Source organism: Botrytis deweyae (genome assembly GCF_014898535.1).
Source record: "Botrytis deweyae strain B1 chromosome Unknown BDEW_034, whole genome shotgun sequence".
Lineage (NCBI taxonomy): Eukaryota > Fungi > Ascomycota > Leotiomycetes > Helotiales > Sclerotiniaceae > Botrytis > Botrytis deweyae.
The window spans coordinates 98,720-118,885 of record NW_024066241.1 but is presented as its reverse complement, the minus strand read 5'-3'; the positions used below and the strand labels follow the sequence as shown (position 1 = coordinate 118,885).

At 42.3% G+C, this 20,166-nt stretch overlaps 1 protein-coding gene across 1 annotated transcript; it reads left to right on the top strand.

The window, feature by feature from the left end:
• Nucleotides 1–16,292: 16,292 nt before the first annotated feature.
• On the top strand, nucleotides 16,293–19,353 carry EAE98_010168 (uncharacterized protein; the record flags this gene model as incomplete). The annotated part of the gene is made up of 3 exons (XM_038957789.1): nucleotides 16,293–16,421; nucleotides 16,560–19,137; nucleotides 19,202–19,353. The coding sequence occupies 3 exons, from the start codon at nucleotides 16,293–16,295 to the stop codon at nucleotides 19,351–19,353; spliced, it is 2,859 nt and encodes a 952-aa protein (XP_038805801.1).
• Nucleotides 19,354–20,166: the final 813 nt, after the last annotated feature.

Genomic DNA, 20,166 nt, shown 5'->3' with positions numbered 1-20,166 from the left:
TATTTATAAGGTTATTAATATTCTTGCTCAGTGTACGGACTATATAGATGCTATGGAGTAACAGTCTAGGGGATAAAATAGAATTATAATAGTATAGAATATTGATATAACTTATTAGGATAATAATTAAAATAGAATAATGATTGATACGTCCTACGATAATAATACGAGGGCGTGTCTTTGATGATTGTCGGACTAAAATTTAAGCGAATTTCCTCACCAAAACCATGCTTTATTCTATATATTTATAAATATATAATAATTCAAATATTTATTATAATATTTTTGAAATTTGAAAAGTATAAAGAGATTTAATCAATAATTAATTTCATATTAAAATCATTAATTTTAGATTTGAATTGATAATAAAATTCTATATAGAAATTCGATTCTTAAAATAAATATTATTTCTTATAAAAATTTTAAATATAAAAATTCAATATAAATTTTGATTTAATTGAAAATTTCAATAAGAAAATTAAAATTATGTTATTAAATTTTTAATAAAAATTTATTACTTTTATAAAATTTCAAATATATAATAATATTGATTGATTTAATATTGAATTTTAAAATGAGTGAGTTTGTGTTAGAGTAGATAATAGCAATGAATCAACTAGGTGTAATGTAGCACAAAGACTTTTCATTAATCCTTCTAAACTATGAAAATTCTACAATTTATAATTGTGCGCGGGTTGGCGTCGGCCCGAAGTAGCCCCGCAGGGGCTACTCACGTGCCCTCGCCAGCCCTTACACGGATTGACCGTGACAGAGCCCCCCATATTGCACGTCGCGTCCCGAGACGTGTATGTTTACCTCCCGAACTCGGCTCGTGTAACACAAGAAAATGGGACGCCGAGTGATCGCGTCCGTGCCGCATGCCAAAAGGAAGTAAGAACGCCATAAAGCCACAAACAATCAATAAACAACATTCCAACGCGTTCACCGCTCTCACTGGCAGATCACCAGGGGCTCTATAAGTTCCCTCCAATTTCCTGAGTTCGTTTCCCCTTCTAGCAGATCATTCTTTACTACCTTTTCACTAGTCCTTGTCTTATCATGGCTGCCCCTCAACCCATCGGCCCCCAGGCGATTGCGGCTCGGTCTGCAGTAGGTCCTGCTGGTTTGATTATCCCTACATGTCTTCGTTGCTCCAAGCGTATTGCGTCCTCTGCCCCCGAAGATTTCTGTCACTACGACAAGGGTCCTCACGCTAAGTGTAGCTACTGTCGTGCCCAGAAAAAGGTCTGCCAGTCGGTGCCTCCCCGATACATTCCCGACGTCAACTTGCTGTATCAAACCCAAGCTTTTTGGCAGGCTACTCCTGCTGGTAGTCAAGAGGAAGAGAACGCCGAGACTGTGATGGTACGTCGAAATGAGCGCTACGTCAGGAGTGTGGAGGCCTTTTTGCGAAAGGAGGATAAGCAGGGTGGTACTAAAAAGCCAGAGTCATTCGAGGCATTATCTCTGCTTGCCATAAAGAAGTTGGATCGAATAGGCGATCTCATGGAGCGCCTTGTGGACTCTTATCGAGCTGTCGTCGGTCACCCTTCGTCTCCCCATAGTGGTGCTCAGCTGACTTCTTTGGATTCTAGAATAATTTGCCTGCACTGGATGCCGCTGTTCCAGGCTCCGTCATGAGACTGGTAGCCGCAGTAGATTCGGATGATGAGGGCGACTTCATGGCTCCGGTTGTTCACCCCCGCGCTGTCAACGCCCCCGCCCCGCCCCCTGCTCCCCCAGGAGGTAAGGCTCCGGGTGCCGTGAACATGCTAGCTGGTTCGGAGGGCCGCATCCCCCCTCGTACCGACACTCAATCGTCGTCTCGCCCCCGTTCCCGCACTCGTTCCTCTATGCCCAAGAAGGATCGCCTTAGGTATCCTGATGAGTCCCTTTCTGATCTTAGTGGCGACGAAGAGGACGACCCTTTTCTCCACCAGGTTACCGGTGCCCCTCAACGTTCTGATGTTCCCCGTATTTCTAAAGGTGACATCAGTATTACCACCCCTCAGGCGAAGAAGCGTGCTGCCGGAGATTCGACAGCTTCTGCCCGTCGATCCGCCACCGGGAGCTCGGCCACCCAAGCCATCCTTCCTCCTCGTAAAGCTTCCCGTGCAGTTTCGAAACAAAAGGCAGCGTCGGTTGCTGCTGGTTCCCTCTCTGATTCTCGACGTCGGGACACTGGCGCTCCGCCAAAGGCTAAGGCTCCTCGCATGAGTCGTCCCGTCTACACTGGAGAGTCTGACGCCGTTGCGAGTTCTCCTGAAAGTGTTCGATCCCGCAAACGCCCGCGGGTTGCCGACAACCCGTCGACGGAGGTTCGAAAGTCCAGCGAGGCCCTTGTGAAAATGGAGGAGAAGGAAAGTGTGGATGAGGATGAAGTGGATATGCCTTCGGCGGATGAGGGTGAGCGAAGCGATAGCGATGTAGGTAATGCTATCTTTGGGGTTCTCCTCTCTACACCGGATCTTCTTGATGTGTAGGGTAGAAGGATTAATTCTTGCTATAGGACCCTCTCAACACGCTAATGTAGCGATGCCTTTACGACGGCGTCCTCGTGTTAGTCAAAGGCGTACTCTTGCTAGGGACGAGGCTTTATGGAAGGAATGGCGACAATCTCATCAGCCGAGTACCGACGAAGATTCAGATAATATCGACCCTGATACTCATGAATTGAAGCCTGAAGCATTCCAGAGACGTCAGGATGAGTTGGTGCGCTTGGCAGTAGCATGCGGTATGCCGGCGAGTGAAGGGTTGCGTCCTCGTTCTTATCAGGGTAGAAAGGAGTGGAGGGAGGAACGTCGCGAACAGCTTCGTATTGCTGGTGGTTCGCTTGTGGGTACGCAGCGGAACCCTATTGTCTTGTAGCTTTTTTCCTTTTTTCTTTTGAGCTGTGTATTGGTAGTTCTCTTCTTTTATTGTATTCTTCCAGTACTTCTTTCGCGTTGTCGAGATCGCGGGGGGCTTCCCACGTATCTTCCGCTGGTTGGTAGCCTTTCCATCGGACTAGGTATTGAACACCTCTGCCTCTCTTTCTATGTGCTATGATCTTCTCCACTTCGTGTTCCAAGTGATCGTCTATCTCCTCTGGTGGCGGTGGGTCAGCGGTACCCTGTCGTTCATGCCATGGTTCCAGTAGGGAAACGTGAAAGACATTGTGAATCTTATAGGTAGGTGGTAGCTTGAGTTCATATGCTTGACCACTGGTTTTTATACCTATTACTTGAAAAGGGCCTATGAACCTGTCCGAAAACTTCTTTTTGGGTCGAAGTTGCTTGATATTTCGGGTGCTTAGCATCACTTTGTCTCCGATGTTGTATCGCTGGGTTATCGTGCCATCTGTATCCTTTGACTTTCGGTCTATAGCTGCTTGCCACAGTTCTCTCAATTTTTCCCTTTCTTCATTGAGGGAGGCGATTCGCTCGCGTGCTGCTGGTGCCCTCCCTGTGGCATCGGCGTCCTCGCCGATGTAGTGGAATGTTGGTAGGAATCCGTACATCGCTTGGAATGGGCTTGTGTTTATTGTACTATGCCACGTAGCATTATAAGTGAACTCTGCGAGTGGTAGTAGTGAAGACCAATCGTCTTGTCGGTAATTAGAGTAACAACTGATATAGTGAATCAGGTTCTGGTTCTGTCGCTCCGTTTGCCCGTCGGTCTGAGGGTGGAACGCAGTAGACAACTTGCGTCGTATTCGCAGATAAAAAAGAAAACTACTCCAGAACTTGCTTGCGAACTGTGGTCCCCTATCTGACACGATACCTTCCGGTGCCCCGAAGTCCTTAAACACACTCTGCATCAGCGTTTGAGCGAGTTCCGGTGAGGTGATCGTTTTATTAACGGGTACGTATCGGGCAAGCTTCGTGAACCTGTCGACAACCACTAAAACCGCATCATACACATGCTTGCCCAATTTCGATGGGGGTAGATCTGTAATGAAATCCATAGTTATCTCTTTCCAAGGTCCATGGGGAATAGGGAGGGTCTGTAACTCGCCGTAGGGCTTATGCCTTTTGACAGCGGTACGCTGGCATACCGCGCATGTTTTAATATGCGTTTTTACATCCTTCCTCATTGAAGGCCAGAAGTATTTAGATCTCAAGATTTCTAAAGTTTTAGAGACACCCCAATGTCCACCCGTAGGGTCATCGTGATGGGCTTCCAAGATCTCTGCTCTCAAAGCAGAGTCTGGCGGTACGTAGGCGTTCCCATTGTGTCTAAGAAGCCCGTCGGCGCCCACCTGCCAAGGTGAGGCGACTCCAGCGGAGCGCAGTCTTTGATTCAGGTACTCTTTATTCTTTATAAAATCGTCATCCGCTTGGAGACGCAATAAAGCATTTCTCATCGTCTCTGATACTGGCTCGAATGCTGTTTCGTCTCCTGCTAAAACACAAGCTATCCGACGTGGTATCGACTGTTTGCAACCAGTTTCAACCAGTGAACACTTGAGTTCACGGAACGGTAGGCCACACCCTTCCCTTTGTAAGAGGCCTATGACGTTACGCAGGGGCTCCGTCTTCTTGACGGGGGAACTTTGAAACAGATTCATAATCATCGACCTATTCTTCAGTTTATTCTGAAGGGTCGGAAGCATATCATTTATACCGTCCGTATCGACAGCGTAATCAGGGCGGCGCGACGGCCCATCTGCGGGATTCAATCTTCCGGCCCTATATACTATCTCGAAATCATATGCAGCCAAAACCTCCGCCCACCTTGCTTGCCGGCCATTCAGGCTTTTCTTTGTCATGAAGTGCTGGAGGCTGTTGTGGTCCGACTTAACCACGACAGTATGTCGACTCCCTATCGCATAGTGGCGCCACTGTACGAAAGCGGTATATATTGCTAGTAATTCTTGATCATGAGTGAAATATCGTTGCTCCGCTGGACTCAGCTTCCTCGAATAGAACGCGATGGGGTGCCACCGTTGGATCGGTGCCTCTTTGGTTCCTTCCGAGAAGAGCTGTGACAACACGCAACCCAAAGCAAAGATCGACGCATCGGTTTCGATCATCATACGGAGTAAGGGGTCGAAATGCCGGAGAATAGGTGCCGATGTGAAGGCTTTCTTTAACGCTTCGAACGCCTTTTGTGCTTCGTCAGTCCACTTGAATTCGACCACCATCTCTCCTTTCTTCGTTCCCTTCAACAATGCGGTCATACCGTGAGCCACCGCCGAGTAGGCCCTGATAAACCGTCGGTAAAAGTTCGCGAAACCAAGAAACACCTGTACATCTCTAAGGCTATTGGGTATTGGCCATTCCACTATGGTCTGAATGCGGCCTGGTTCCATAGTAACGCCTGCGGGCGAAACGACGTATCCCAGGAATTCCACCTCATTGGTATAAAAGACGCACTTCTTTAGCTTTGCGTAGAGCTTGTATTCGATGAGTCGCGCGAGGACCTTTCGGACATCCGTCGTATGCGTGGCTCTATCTCTTGAGTAGATCAGAATATCATCAAGATACACCACACAGATGCTATCCGTCAAGCCGGACAAGGCTTGATTGATATATGTCTGAAATGTCGCAGGGGCATTGGTGAGGCCGAAAGGCATTACCCTATACTCGTACTGGCCATACCGCGTGCGAAACGCAGTCTTCCACTCATCCCCCGCTCTTATGCGGATTCGATGATAAGCGTCCCGTAAGTCTAGCTTGGTGAATATAACACCTTGTCGGAGTCGGTCTAGGGATTCACTGATAAGAGGTAGGGGGGTTCGATCCTTTCTGGTGATCCGGTTAAGCCCTCGATAGTCGACACATAGTCGATGGCCTCCCCCCTTCTTTGGAACGAACATGATAGGCGCCCCTGCCGAGCTGATAGACCTTCTTATCCACCCTTTTCTTTGGTACTCATCTAGGTACTCTCGTAGTATTGCTGACTCTTCCTCTGATAAGGAATAAATCGGGCCCCAAGGGGGGGTCGAACCGGGTTCGAGGTCAATGCGATGCTCCATCGGATGGTGTTCGGGCAGAAGGCTACTTTCGTCTTCCGAGAAAGCCTTCTTGTACTCCTGGAATTCTTCTGGTATCTCATGTGAGGTCAATGCGAGTACCAGGCGGCCCCCTTTTATTTTTGATTGCGAGGCCATTTTGTCTGGGAAGATCGCGAAGACTGCTTTGCCTTCCTTCATTTCCCGGTAAAATTCTTTCGCAGGAATGATCTCGAGATTGCTCAAGATGGGGCGGTATCGGAGTGACGTCGACTTCCAATCGATATCGGGGTTGACTGTTTGTAACCACGGGAGACCTAGGATGGCGTCTATCCGTGGTAGGTCCAGCACCGCTGATGTGAAGCTATGAGTGTGGGTTCTCTTTTCCCCTTTTTCATCTTTCACTTCGACAGGGAATTCATGGTCCCCGTACGACGCAATTGCGGTACCATTTGCCGACACAAGGGGAGTGCTTTTCTTGGTAGGGGTCCAGTCCCATTCGATACACTTGCTTTGCTGTATAATATTGGCTTGCGCTCCCGAGTCGACGAGGCATCGGAGCGCTATCGGCTTGCTGTTGTTATTAAAGATCGCCGTGACTGTAAAGATTGTCCGCCCTTCTTTGTGTGGACCCAGCGTCAATGGGACGCTCATTATAATTGCTGGGTCTAGGCGTTTCCCGTGCGGGTAGCCTCAGGGGGGTTATTTTGGCACTCGTTTTCTTTATGCCTTCCCCCACAACGTCTACACGCAAAGTCGTTCCGACAGTTCGAAGCGATGTGCCCTTTCTGTTGGCATTTATAGCATATAGCGGTCCGCATACGCTCCGCATACGATACGTTGGCGGGGTGTCTTGATGTCTTGAAGGATTCCTCTCGAGAGGGTTGATTTGATTCTTGGACCTCTGTTTTAACAGTTAGGGTCGGGTTGTTTTCCAGGTGGGGGCGTTTAGATGGATTTCGATATCGAGAGGGTGATTGGTTATGCTTGCGGGATCGATGTGAGTCCCCTGCGTCTCTTCCTCGGAATAATTTCTCCACACTTTCCAGTCTACAGGCTTGTCTTATAAGCTCATTGCGCGACTCAGGTTGTTGTGGGGATTCCGATATTTTCCTGGCTATACTGGGTAGTAGACCCGCTAAGAGCCTCTCGACCCGAACACTCTCCGCCTCCTGCTCGATGTCCTCCTCAAGGCCTTCTAGGTAGGTTACGAATGCGTTCACAGTTTCTCCTTCTTTTTGCCTCGCATGCACGATCTTTTGGATTGCTCGTCGCTGTCTAGTCCCTTTGTCCATGATAGCGTCATACATGTACTCCCTGAAGTTTTCCCAGTTCATCTCTTCGTAACTTGACTCGCTCATATACCGACGCCAAATCGCCAGGGGCTGCCGTTCAAAGTATTGGATGACATGTTCTATTTTCTTAGTATCGGTGGGAAAATGGTACCCACCGTCGCTTCGAAACATGATTTCTGCCTGGAAGAAGAAGTTCTTAGCTTCCTCGATATTCTTTCCTTCGTATTGTTTCAATCTCTGCAACTTCGGTGGTTTTCCCCGATCAAGGTTGGTACCCTGGTGGGTTGCATTCGGTACGGCTGCGGGTCGGTTATGCTCGACCGGGGTGGTTGCATATAAGATGCGGTCCATAGCCACCCTGTGAGCCTCTCTCATAGCTGCCATTTCTTCTTTCATTTCTTTAAGTTGTTGGGCCAACGACACATCCTCGTTGTCACCAGGGGGGTGCAATTGGGCCGAGTGGGCATCGCTGCCGATACTCTGCAGGAATTGATCGATAGTTTCACCGGATTGGTCTTGAGTCGCACTGCGGGTATCCCGCTCTCCCCTTGGGACAGGTGTTCTTCTTGTTGAAACCATAGTGGTACCGATGGTTGCTCGACTAAGAAATAGTTGACGGATTGCTCTATATAGGGGAATGAAAAGAATTGTTAGAGTAGATAATAGCAATGAATCAACTAGGTGTAATGTAGCACAAAGACTTTTCATTAATCCTTCTAAACTATGAAAATTCTACAATTTATAATTGTGCGCGGGTTGGCGTCGGCCCGAAGTAGCCCCGCAGGGGCTACTCACGTGCCCTCGCCAGCCCTTACACGGATTGACCGTGACAGTTTGGGTAAATTTTGGTGTAAAAAAGTGCTTGTGTATGAACCTGGCAATTATTAAAGATATGCCCTCGTACAAATTGGAATGATGATGTAATTGGGATGTTGATATGAGTTGGGATGTTGAGAAGTATTGAGATAATAGTATCTTATATATTGGGATAATAATAGAGATTGAAATAATAGTATATTAAATTGAGACAACAACAAAAGTTGGAATAATAATATACAGTGGAATGATGATATAGATTAAGTCACAATATGAGTTGAGATAATAATAATAAGAAGAATCAAGACAACCATACCAACTGGGACAACGTTAACCATATCCGAGCCGAGAGAATGCGCAAAAGGAAGTCTGAGTAGTCGGGTACCAAAGAAACCGCTAAAAGTGCCTGATCTTCCCGACTTCGTGAGCCATACGAATTAATCACATCATGTCAATGGATATCAATCTTAACACTACATACCAGTCAGTATACGACGAGTAGATGAGTGGTCGCCGAAAGGGGCTAAGGTTAGAGAAAATTGAAAATATGTGCTGGATATACTCGTACTCGTACGGTAGATGTGGATATGGATTTACCTGATGCATGGGAATATGTATATAGTGCAGATAAATGATGTGAATATCTAGCTAGAGAGATTGGTAAGGTGATGGGATAGGATGGGTTGGGAGGGTGGTGGAATGCGTATTGGTGTGGGAATGGAAGTACTTCTCTGGATTTCAAGTATGGGGTACCTACCAGTGGCTTTGAGCAGGAAAAGCTGGAAGAAATACCGGTATTGAGGATACGAGTTGGATGTGTTGTTTGAAGATTAAGTGTTTGGGAATGGGAATGGGAGGGGAAGGAGAAGGGGAGGGGGAAGGGGAAGGGGAAGGGGAAGGAGAAGTAGGAGTTAGATATAAAGATTCTGTTTCTGGATTTATAGTCTCTGGTGAGTATGGTGGCATTTCTGTTGTTAAAAAAAAAGTTATTGTTTAGTAGAAGGTCAGTAATAGATGTGAAATCCCATTATCCCATGAACGAATATCAATATCCATTCTACAGCCAGATACTTAGCGAAAGCATCGAAGCGAAATTGCATCATATATTTGAAGTACCTACATATTTCCAGCTAGCTACTATGTAGAAAGAAGAGAACAAGTCCTCAGATTCAACGAGGAAAGATGTACGAAATTGAGGACGAAAAGTTGATTTGTATTTTGAGTATATTTCGGAGTTATAGAGATATAGATGTTACGCGATAGAGAAGATGGATTAGGAGAATAGTTGTAAATGGCTGAAGAGATGGAATAGGTATCTAATTGTAATATTATTATTATTCTTATATCGAGAGTTTTCTATCTATATTATCTCATATCGCATCACTACATCCAACAATTCTCGTATGAATATAGATGAACGACTTTAATTCAACATCTACTTTCCTAATCCTAAGCGAATACCAAAGAGATTAGCTCTTCAGTAACCCGTATTCAAGGCCTACTATCTGTATACCATAGCTAGCTCTTTATAGATAGAACACAATATTGATATTGAGAACCTACCTATCATCGTAGGTGCTCCATCCTGTATCCTTCTCAAACCAACAATTCTACTCCTAGGAAATGGACTGGTATGGAATATCCATACATCCCGAAATAGATCCGCTATATTCACAATATAATACACAACACGAATCGAAGATATATATATATATATATACATTCAGAATACTTATTCCTTTACTATTCCCGTACCTGCTATAAACATACAGTAATTCATCTATTCATTCATATACTCATATACAACCATACAACCACAACTTCCAACTTCGATCTTCCATCTTGATCTCAAAAACCTAGCTTTCCCGATCCCATTCAGGAAAATCATAAATACCAATATGTATTTCTCTACATACCAAGTATTATCTATAATATTATATATATCGATTAATAAAATAATAAAAACCTATACTATATCTATATAAACCAAAAGCTATTAATCAGAAAGAAAAATAAACTACCATACCTAGAGTAGATACTAATAACTGATATACAATTTATTCTCCAAGTATGCTATTGATATTCTGTAAATTGTTAATAAGAGATGAGATTTTGATTTGGAGAGATGGGGAGGGGATTGGAGATGTGCTGGGATGAATACTTGGATGTAAGATATATATATTTATATGTATATGAGGAGATCGCTCGGGAGGCCCGAAGGTCTTATTAGGGAAGTTCGGGGGGGGGGGGAGGTGGGGTGGGTTTTCATTTCTTTTCCCATCTACTTCATTCAATTAGAATCAGATACAGGCGCATCGCATGATCTTATTAGCATAGCTATATAGGTCGAATCGATCATGAATTTACTACTACTACTATATATATATATATATATATATCATACCTCAAAATCTCCACAATTCAACCTCCCCACCCACTCATCCCCTTCTTCTACAAGGAAAATCACCATAAATCTCCCTCCAATTTCCAAATTATATATAAAAGTTCCTCCTCCCAACTCCCAACTCTATCCCACAACCTCAAAGCCCCAACCTCAAAACCCTCACATCTCATCAAAACTATTCATCTTTTCAAATTCTCAAATTCTCAGACTCTCAAAACCCCCAATCCCCTTAATCCCCTTTATAAATCTCAATTCCAATCCGAATTTCATATCAAGAATCTGATCTGTCTGAGTTTATCCGCGGGATATCTTAAGAATATAAATAGGGATATGAATTTGAATATCTATATAAACTTATCTATTTATCTAGGTATTTATTTATTTATTTATTTATAAAAATTTATCTACCTTAATATAACTTGACTTAACTTAACTCGATTTCACTCGATTTTACTCGATTTCATTTGATTTTACTCGATTTCATTTGATTTCACTCGATTTCACTTGATTTCACTCGATTTCACTTGATTTCATTCGATGGTATTTAACATCACTTGACTTAACTTAACTTTCAGCACTACTAATAAAAAGAGATATATATATATATATATAAAGAAATACAATATTCATATAACAAAAAATACACAATACAAAACAACCTACAAAACAACTCAATAATCTCCTTATAACCTCAAATAAGAAAACTAAAGATAATAAATAAATAAATAAATAAATATCAACTTCTCTCTCTCTCTTATCAAACCTATATTATACCTCCTCTGTACTACAGCTACAGCTACTCTACTTAAACACGCATATCTCTCTAATCGAAGTCCCCCTCCCCCCCTCAAAATAAATAAATAAAATAAAACAGAAGGTAAGACTAAAAATAAATATAAATGAGTAAATGACATAAATAAATAACTTATAGTATATAGTATATAGTATATAGCATATAGTATATAGTATATAGCACATAGCAAATAGCATACAGTATACAGTACATAGTATATAGTATATAACAAACAGTATACAGCATATAGTATATAGTATATAGTATAACTACTACAACTACTACTATTATAACTATTAGTACACCAAAACCGAAACAGAAACAAAAACCGAAACCGAACAGAAATGAAATGAAAAATATCTATTCACATCCTACATTCTACATCCAATCTGAACTATATACCTAGATAATCTTATATACTTATATAAATAAATAAATCTACACGAATAATATTTTAAGCGCTAGGTATATTAATATTAATATTAATATCAATATCAAAACCAACAACTTCATCTTCATCTTCATCTTCATCTTCATCTCCATTTCCATCTTATTCCCTACCCAAATACACAGCACAAAAATTCCCAAGATGAGAGGCGTAGAAAGAATCAAATAGCTACCACCAATACTAATAGTATCCATAGTTAGAAGAGTGCTAGCTATAACCAGCGATAGGACGATAGAGAAATTAACAATCTCGCTCGCGACATTAAAAAAAAACTTATTTTCTATATCGAAGAAACTCCTCTTTTCCCTCCCTTCTTCCCCATCTACTCCTAACACTATATCCCCTCTCCCTATCTTCAACACGATTCTCGCACCGCGACACCTGCTCCTCCTCTAATTTCGTCCCTGCCACTAACGCCGTCGTAAATCTCTCCGCCGTGGCCTCCGCGTCATCAACCCATATTCTTCATACTACCCCCCTCTCGAAAATGTACATACGCACTCGCAGTCTACATCATGTCAAATCTATAAGAACGGATACCTATCATTGTCATTTCCTTCATAACCATGACAAGGAAATCCTTCTCATCTTATGCCATTCAAGAATAGAAATGCATTCATTCATAAATACAACCATGCAAATCCAAAACAGACTCGAGAATCTGAAATTTCATGACTCTGTAAGCGATATAGTCAACACCTTCAACATCATTCACAACCTTGGATGAATGATAGATGTTCTTCCTACCCTGTTGCAGGATCCGATACTGTCCCCGTTACCATACCCATACAGGTCCTCCCCTTCCTCCAAGATTTTACCAATATATCGAGTGACATCGTCAACAGCAATGGACAAACATGTTGTGTAGCTAGCGCACCGTGTATTGAGAAATCATGAAGAGCATCAGAGCACACCCCAGACTTAGGATGGGGGAAACTTATTGCACAATTTTGGGCATGACTGCAATGTTATGGGAAGGGGTTATTGACGATAATGGGTTGAGAGATATAGTGAGTGCACAAGGCAAAGTTTTGAGTCACCCACAAGGACCGTTGCCATGTCTTGTGTTTACAAGTAATTAACAAGGTCAAAACGTATTTGTTCGAAGAGGATTTACAATTGGTTTGCGATTTTATTGTTATCGATAGATGAATTTTGCTTTCATTTCGATTTACTTGTGCAATTAGATTGGGGTATGAACTGATGCTGATACAACGATAATTCTAATGGATTATATGGTACCATTCTCAGTTTGGGGCTCGAGTATGTATGATGAAATGCGATAGAATGTGTACAAAGTAGTAGGATAGATATGCAGGTGAAATAGTGTTGCCCAAAGAAGAATATCTTCGAGACAGAAATTACTTGAGTAAAATCTCAAACATGTGAATACTGATAACTAAGCTCGAGTATTGTTACTGTGAAAGCAAAAGGAGTAAGGAGATATCATAAGGTTCTTACCGATACAATGTCTGCTTTGCTGGTCACACTAATGTCCAATCGAACTTTAGGGCCATAGTCTCGGAAGTTTATACATGTGTACGGGAAGGTAGGCTGAGCTGAGAAATATGAATGTAGGTTGAAGTCAAATAAATGCACGATGTTTATTAACCTGATAAGCTTGCCCTATACTTGAATGACACGCAATTGACATGCCATATTTCTAACAATATGGTGGAAACTTGATAAGCCAATATCAATGTCAATTGACTAGATATACTTTATATCAGATTTGTAACTTGTTGAGAAAAATTAAAAATGTCGGTCAATATCAGAATTGAAGTCTTTCATTCGATATATGAATATGCAATACCCATACGAGTACATAGGGTGTTTATGAAATGTGCAGGTATGCTAGAAGTAAAACGATCGAATCGAACTGTTTACCCTTATTGCACATCTGTACACTTAAGCCTCGATGATCGCGTGTGTGCGCGGGATTGGAAACACTCGCTTCCTTTGATTCATGTGGTTTAATATGAGGGGTAAGATGTGCCTATGTATGATACATATCATAATAGTCGAGATCTTTTGAAACAAAACAAATCAAATAAAACAAAACAAATCAATCAAATCAATCAAATCAACTCAAATCAACTCAAATCAAATGAAAAGGAATATTCCGAGAAGATGGAAGAAGACAAGTCCAGGTTGCCAGCACAACCCATATTTGCTTTCATGGTAATGATTTGAAGCATGCCATCATCATCATAATCATCATCATCATCAATAAAGCAAAAGATTCTTGATCGCTTCAAGGTTCAAGTCTTATGATGTTATTGGATACTTGAGACTTTCCAAGTTTTCATCTATCCATGATACATGATACACTAGGTACAGTTTGTCCAGGTGTAAAAAGTGTATGCATGCAGCGATATGTACCCCATGCCAGGGATTTCTTTGGGTCTTTGTTTAGCATTGTTGGAACATTGGGTTGTCCTCTTTCAATCGTTTGTGAAGAGAATGAATGATTTCTCAAGTTGAGTAGAGTATTCAAAGCACCAGGAATCTTTTTGCGTTTCAGTTATAATGATATGTGAAAAGATGTGATTGTGATTGTGATTTCGATTTTGATTTTGATTTTCATATTGATATTGATGTTGGTTCATGTCGTGTTGTGTTGTGTTCTGTTGCGTTGATGAGTTCAGATGATCAGGTGATTGATGGAATGAAAATGAAGATGATTGACCACCAGAGACCAGAGGCCATGAAGTTGTGCGATATCGGCGATAAGGTTGTCGGTGAATGTTAAATTGTCCTCCGACTTCGTATACTCTGTATGGAGATACGCTTGATATGCTCTACGGTAGAGAAGCATACCGGTACTCGCTCCTATACGAAGTACCTACTAGGTAGTTATGTGACCGACCGACCGATCAAAGGCAGAGGCAAAGGGCGTTCTGTGGGGAAATCCTTGAAAGGGAATGTGGCTGGCTGGTTGGCTGGTTGGCTGGTTGGCTGGTTGGCTGGTTGGCTGGTTGGCTGGTTGGCTGGTTGGCTGTGGCCCTTCTCTTTTACCTCTCAAAGGGAGATGTTTATTTAAGGGTCCAACCAACCAGGGCCACAAGGGAAAAGGACAAACGCATGTGATCAATGTTGCATGAATGAAGGAGATGCGATGGGGCAATGGAAATGAATGGGGCGATGAAGATGAGATAGATCATACTGAGGATTGAGGATTTGTTGGGAATGAGATGGACAGTGAGAATCAAGGGTTGAGGTACGAGTATGAATATGTATATATGTATACTGTAGATGTATATAAGAACTATCGACGATGAGGGTGATTGTCACGCATAAAGATGAATTTGCACGATTCAACCCACAAGATTGAGGAAGAGATTGATCGTCGTCGTCTTCTCTCGTGATCCGGATTGAATGGCGGAAGGATTGAATTTAAAATACAATGGCTGATAACGTGAAGTATCTAGTAGGGAGGTACGATATGTATATAGGTATTAGGACTCACAATATCAATAAGCTTCGTGCTTCTCCTCTTGCTTTTCTTCTTCCTTCACTCACGGTACCAGACTTCACTCCCTGACTTCACTCCAAACTGCCTTCTGCAGAGAGAAGTGTATTAGCGTCATAACTTCGATCCAAAGTGGTATAGCGCCAATAGATAATGAATGATAATCCATGATAAGACCTTTTGCATTTCGATATCACGAGTACGATTCATTCAAACCAAAGAGAATGAATGACTGACGGACTGACTGACTATCTGACTGATTTGGAGGAGTTCTTTTCAAACGACAACAAGAAAAGAAAAGAAAAGAATAATAAGACTCATCAGATTATAAATCTTTCTTCTCTGTCTATTTATCTCTGACTTCTCTCTACATACAAATCTTATTATTACCAACCTACCTACCTACCTACCTAGTACTAACTCACTAGGTACTTCTACCGTACTATCTACTACTACCTATCTATTCACACTCCATACGCCATACCTACTCATCCTTACACAATCATCAATATCATACATCTTAACTCTTAACTCTTAACTCTCCCTCGACATACAAATTCATTCTCGAAAATACCTACTATACACCCTTCTTTCAATCTAACTTCCTACTTTCAATCGTGATACTTCACTGCAACATTAAACGGCTTTTATCGAATCATTAACTTGAACTCGGCAGATTGTCTACAAACAGCCTTTCGTTATCCTGAACCTCGACAATAACCAGCCAACCGGGTTCCAATAATCTCTCTCCGCCATCAATATCGTACAACACACGAGCCGCATATACCTTTCTACCTTCTGCCTTTTGTCTTTCTGCCGAAGACCTTAGAGAGACCTTGGCCATTTCCTGAAAGGCTTGCCAATAACTACCGAGGGCGCGCATATCAGCAAGCTCAACTTCGATACTGTTACCTAGCATATTTCATCGTCGTACAACCTCCTCATTCTAAATCTTCTCGATACATACAACTTCATTCATCTTTTCATCTTATCAAAGCGACAATAAGTGTGTCGATGCAGACGATTATTTCATCAAGGATATTGCCTCTTTCGAGTTGTTGAGTCGAGGGGAGGATCTTTTAAGAAACTGAGAAGGATATTATACCTTCCTGGATGAACAATCGCAGTTATGGCTTCAACAACTACTTCAACTTCATCCTTGTCGTCAAGGCGACAGAAGACAGGCGTGGGATCTTTTACTATCAATGAGCAAATTGGTAAAGGGAGCTTTGCCACGGTCTATCGGGGTACACATATGGTATGTAATTGAGTAGATGGCAGCCTTGTCATCTTATCTACTGTTTATGATGATTCTTGAGAGCTTTCTGGACCCAGATCTCTCCGACTCTTGTCTCATATTCTCTGATACTTCTAATGCTAACGCGTCTTATCACAGCCCAGTGGAAATCTCGTGGCGATAAAGTCCGTAAACCTATCCAGACTGAATAAGAAACTCAAAGATAACCTATATGTCGAAATCGAAATATTAAAAAGCCTTTACCATCCTCACATCGTTGCCCTGATTGATTGCAGAGAGTCTGCGTCGCATATACATCTGATGATGGAATATTGTGAATTGGGGGACTTGTCGTATTTCATTAAGAAGAGAGATAGACTGGCCGATAACCCTACGCTTTTTGATATGGTTAAGAAATATCCTATGCCAGTTGAAGGCGGACTCAACCAAGTTGTAGTTCGACATTTTTTCAAACAATTGTCAAGTGCTATGGAATTCTTAAGGGAACGGGACTTCGTACATAGGGACGTTAAACCACAAAACTTACTTCTCATCCCATCACCGGAATGGATAGCAAAGAGGGCGAAAGGTGGTCCAGAAGCTATGAAAGCGAGCAAGGAATCCGTTGTGGCCATGGTTGGAATCAATTCACTACCGATGCTTAAATTGGCCGATTTCGGTTTTGCTCGATCGTTACCATCTACTTCGCTTGCAGAGACTTTATGCGGTTCACCCCTTTACATGGCACCCGAAATTTTGCGTTACGAGAAATATGATGCGCGAGCCGATCTCTGGTCTATTGGAACGGTTCTTTATGAAATGATGACAGGAAGGCCCCCTTTCAAAGCAATAAATCATGTTCAATTGTTACAAAAAATTGAGAAAAATCAAGATGAAATTAGATTCCCTAGTAGGGGTATCTATAGCAGAGACTTGAAGGATATCGTGCGACGTCTCCTCAAAAAGAAACCGGAAGATCGAATAACCTTTCCAGAATACTTTGCTCACCCAGTTGTGACCGAACCAATTCCTGGCCTGGTTGGAGATGATCGACCAAAAGAAAAATCTCCGGAAACTTCAATTGTCCGTCAGCCATCTTTGAGAGATCGTCAACGTGAAAGTCCAACTGTCAAGCACATTGATACGGCATATGAATCATTGATTACGAGAGATATTGGGGAGCAATCTCCAAGAAGTCCTCATATAGAATCCAATCAACATTTTGGGACAGAAGGTCACAACGCTGGACGTCCTGGGTCGAGAGATCGACCTCCTCCAATTTCTGCTGCAACTGCTCGAAATGTGGATACCTTACCCAGACAAAGAGACCGCAAGGATCGCACGGAACCAAATTATGCTCCAATTGTAAGAACTGGGTCCAGGAAACAACGTTACGATGAGCAAGCAAATTTGCAAACCAAACCCGAGATTCAATCGAGTAATTCCATAACTGAAGCCGAGCAAGATGTTCGTGATGCTAGAGAATATGTTCTAGTTGAGAAGAAAGCTGTTGAAGTCAATGCTTTTGCTGATGAGATGGCTGCAAATCCAAGACTTGGACGTGCTAATTCAACGCCTAAACAATTACCTAGAAGGCATACATCAATGGGAGAACCAAATTCAACAACAGGAGCTGTAGCTGTACCGCCTTCGCGCACAGTTCAAAAAGCATCAGGAAGAACCCAACCAGATACATCATCCGCGAGAAATTCATATGGTTCTTATGGTAAAACTGGTAGTAGTCCATCAACTGCTTCAGCTATAGCTAAAGCACTTCAAGGCGCAAGTGTGAGAGTATTTGGAGTTTCTTGGTCTCCAACTCTCATTGGAAAGGGTCCATCTCCACAACAATTATACAATCCTTATCCCACTTATCCTACACCTAATGCTGGGTTGATTGGAGACGGGCGACCTATTGATGAGGATCAAAGAGTTGTCAACATTATTGAGGATTCCGCAACTCGAAGTGATGTTGTTTACGGATTTGCTGAAGTCAAATATCGACAACTTATTCCTTTAGCACCTTCTATGAATCATGGCCTAGGAGGTCCAAATCCCGAAAGAATGGGTGATGCTATGGATGAAGATGATGGTCTTACCGTGGAGGCTATTGTCAATTTATCCGAAGAAGCACTTGTATTATATGTCAAGTCATTATCACTTCTTTCAAAATCTATGGATATCGCAGGAGCTTGGTGGTCACGAAAGCAACGTGGTGGAATCATTAGTGGAGGTCACACTCCAGGAAGTGATTCATCTTCAGCAGCTCAAGCAGGAAACCGTATTAACGGTGCAGTTCAGTGGGTCCGAACTCGATTTAATGAAGTCTTGGAGAAAGCAGAACTTGTTCGACTTAAATTGATCGAGGCTCAAAAACGACTTCCTGAAGATCATCCAGGGCACCCAAACAATCGTTCAACAGCTTCAAGATTGGTTGGTGGATCTTCAACCACTGATGGTGTTGTATTGAGCTCTGGTATCACTGCTGAAAAATTGATGTACGACCGTGCTCTAGAAATGAGTCGTACAGCAGCTATCAATGAATTGGCAAATGAAGATCTCCCTGGTTGTGAAATTTCATACACAACTGCCGTTAGAATGCTCGAGGCAGTTCTCGAAAATGATGAAGAACTTATTCCTCGAAAGAGATCATCAAGTCTACGGGAAGATAAGGAGAAATCTGAAGGGGGAGAAGTTAATGGTATCAATTTCGGCGATAGAAAAGATGTCTTGAAAGGTAAATATAATTCTTGGTTTTGTGAAAGGTTATATTTGTAACTGAAATGCTAACTAGAAACTAGTACTTCAAATGATTCGGACCCGTCTTCAAGTCCTCAAGAAGAAGATGACAGTTATTGCTAAACATCAATCAATGCCACCTCCATCATCATCTCCACGTCGAAGTTATAGTGGAGGAACTACTCCTACCATGAATAATACTCCACCGAAATGAACCATATACAGACAAGCAAGAAAGCTGGTCTTTCGATTAGTCAAATGCATTATGATAACATGGACGTAAACGCAAATGCATAGTTTGGGCGTCATTCGAGTTTAACATCTTTCTATCTTTTTTCTCATTCATTTCAGGCTGATTTTTTTGTATGAGTTTTTAGAAATCTTTGGAATTTCTTTGTTTTTATGTGGATTAGGTTGTTCTTTCCTTTCCTTTGGACTGGAGTACTTGGATCCGTGATTCATATGGGAATTTCATTTGAAAGCAGGTACATACGACGTTCACTTCGTCTCACAACCTACTGATGATTATGATGGAGGGTTGGAATGGTTAAGATTGGCGTTTTTTTTTTACTTCATACTAGTATGGTCATTTTCAGTTATTGAGAGCTTCCGAATACACAAACTGCTCAGTGTTTTCTTTTCTATTTCTTTTCAAATTTTTGCAATATTCAATGGGGTTAGGTTGGGAAGGAGGATGGATGGATTGAAGGTGTTTGATAGAAACAGACACGCACACGCAAATGAATGAATGGATGGATTGAATCGGACACTCCCTCTCCTCTCTTATTGGCGCGATACACCCAGGGATTTATTTGGATTTGGTGTTTAGTTGGGACTTTGATGTTACTTGTTGGATTGGATTGGCGGTTTGGGAGGTTGTTGAGGGATTTTTTGAAGTTGGTTGGTTGTTTTTAAGAGGATGAGGAAAGGGGATCATCGGATATGCGTGCGTGCGTGCATGGATTGCATTGATTTGCATCGTTGTATCTGAGAAGATATCTTCATATCATGTTATGAAATGCGGAAG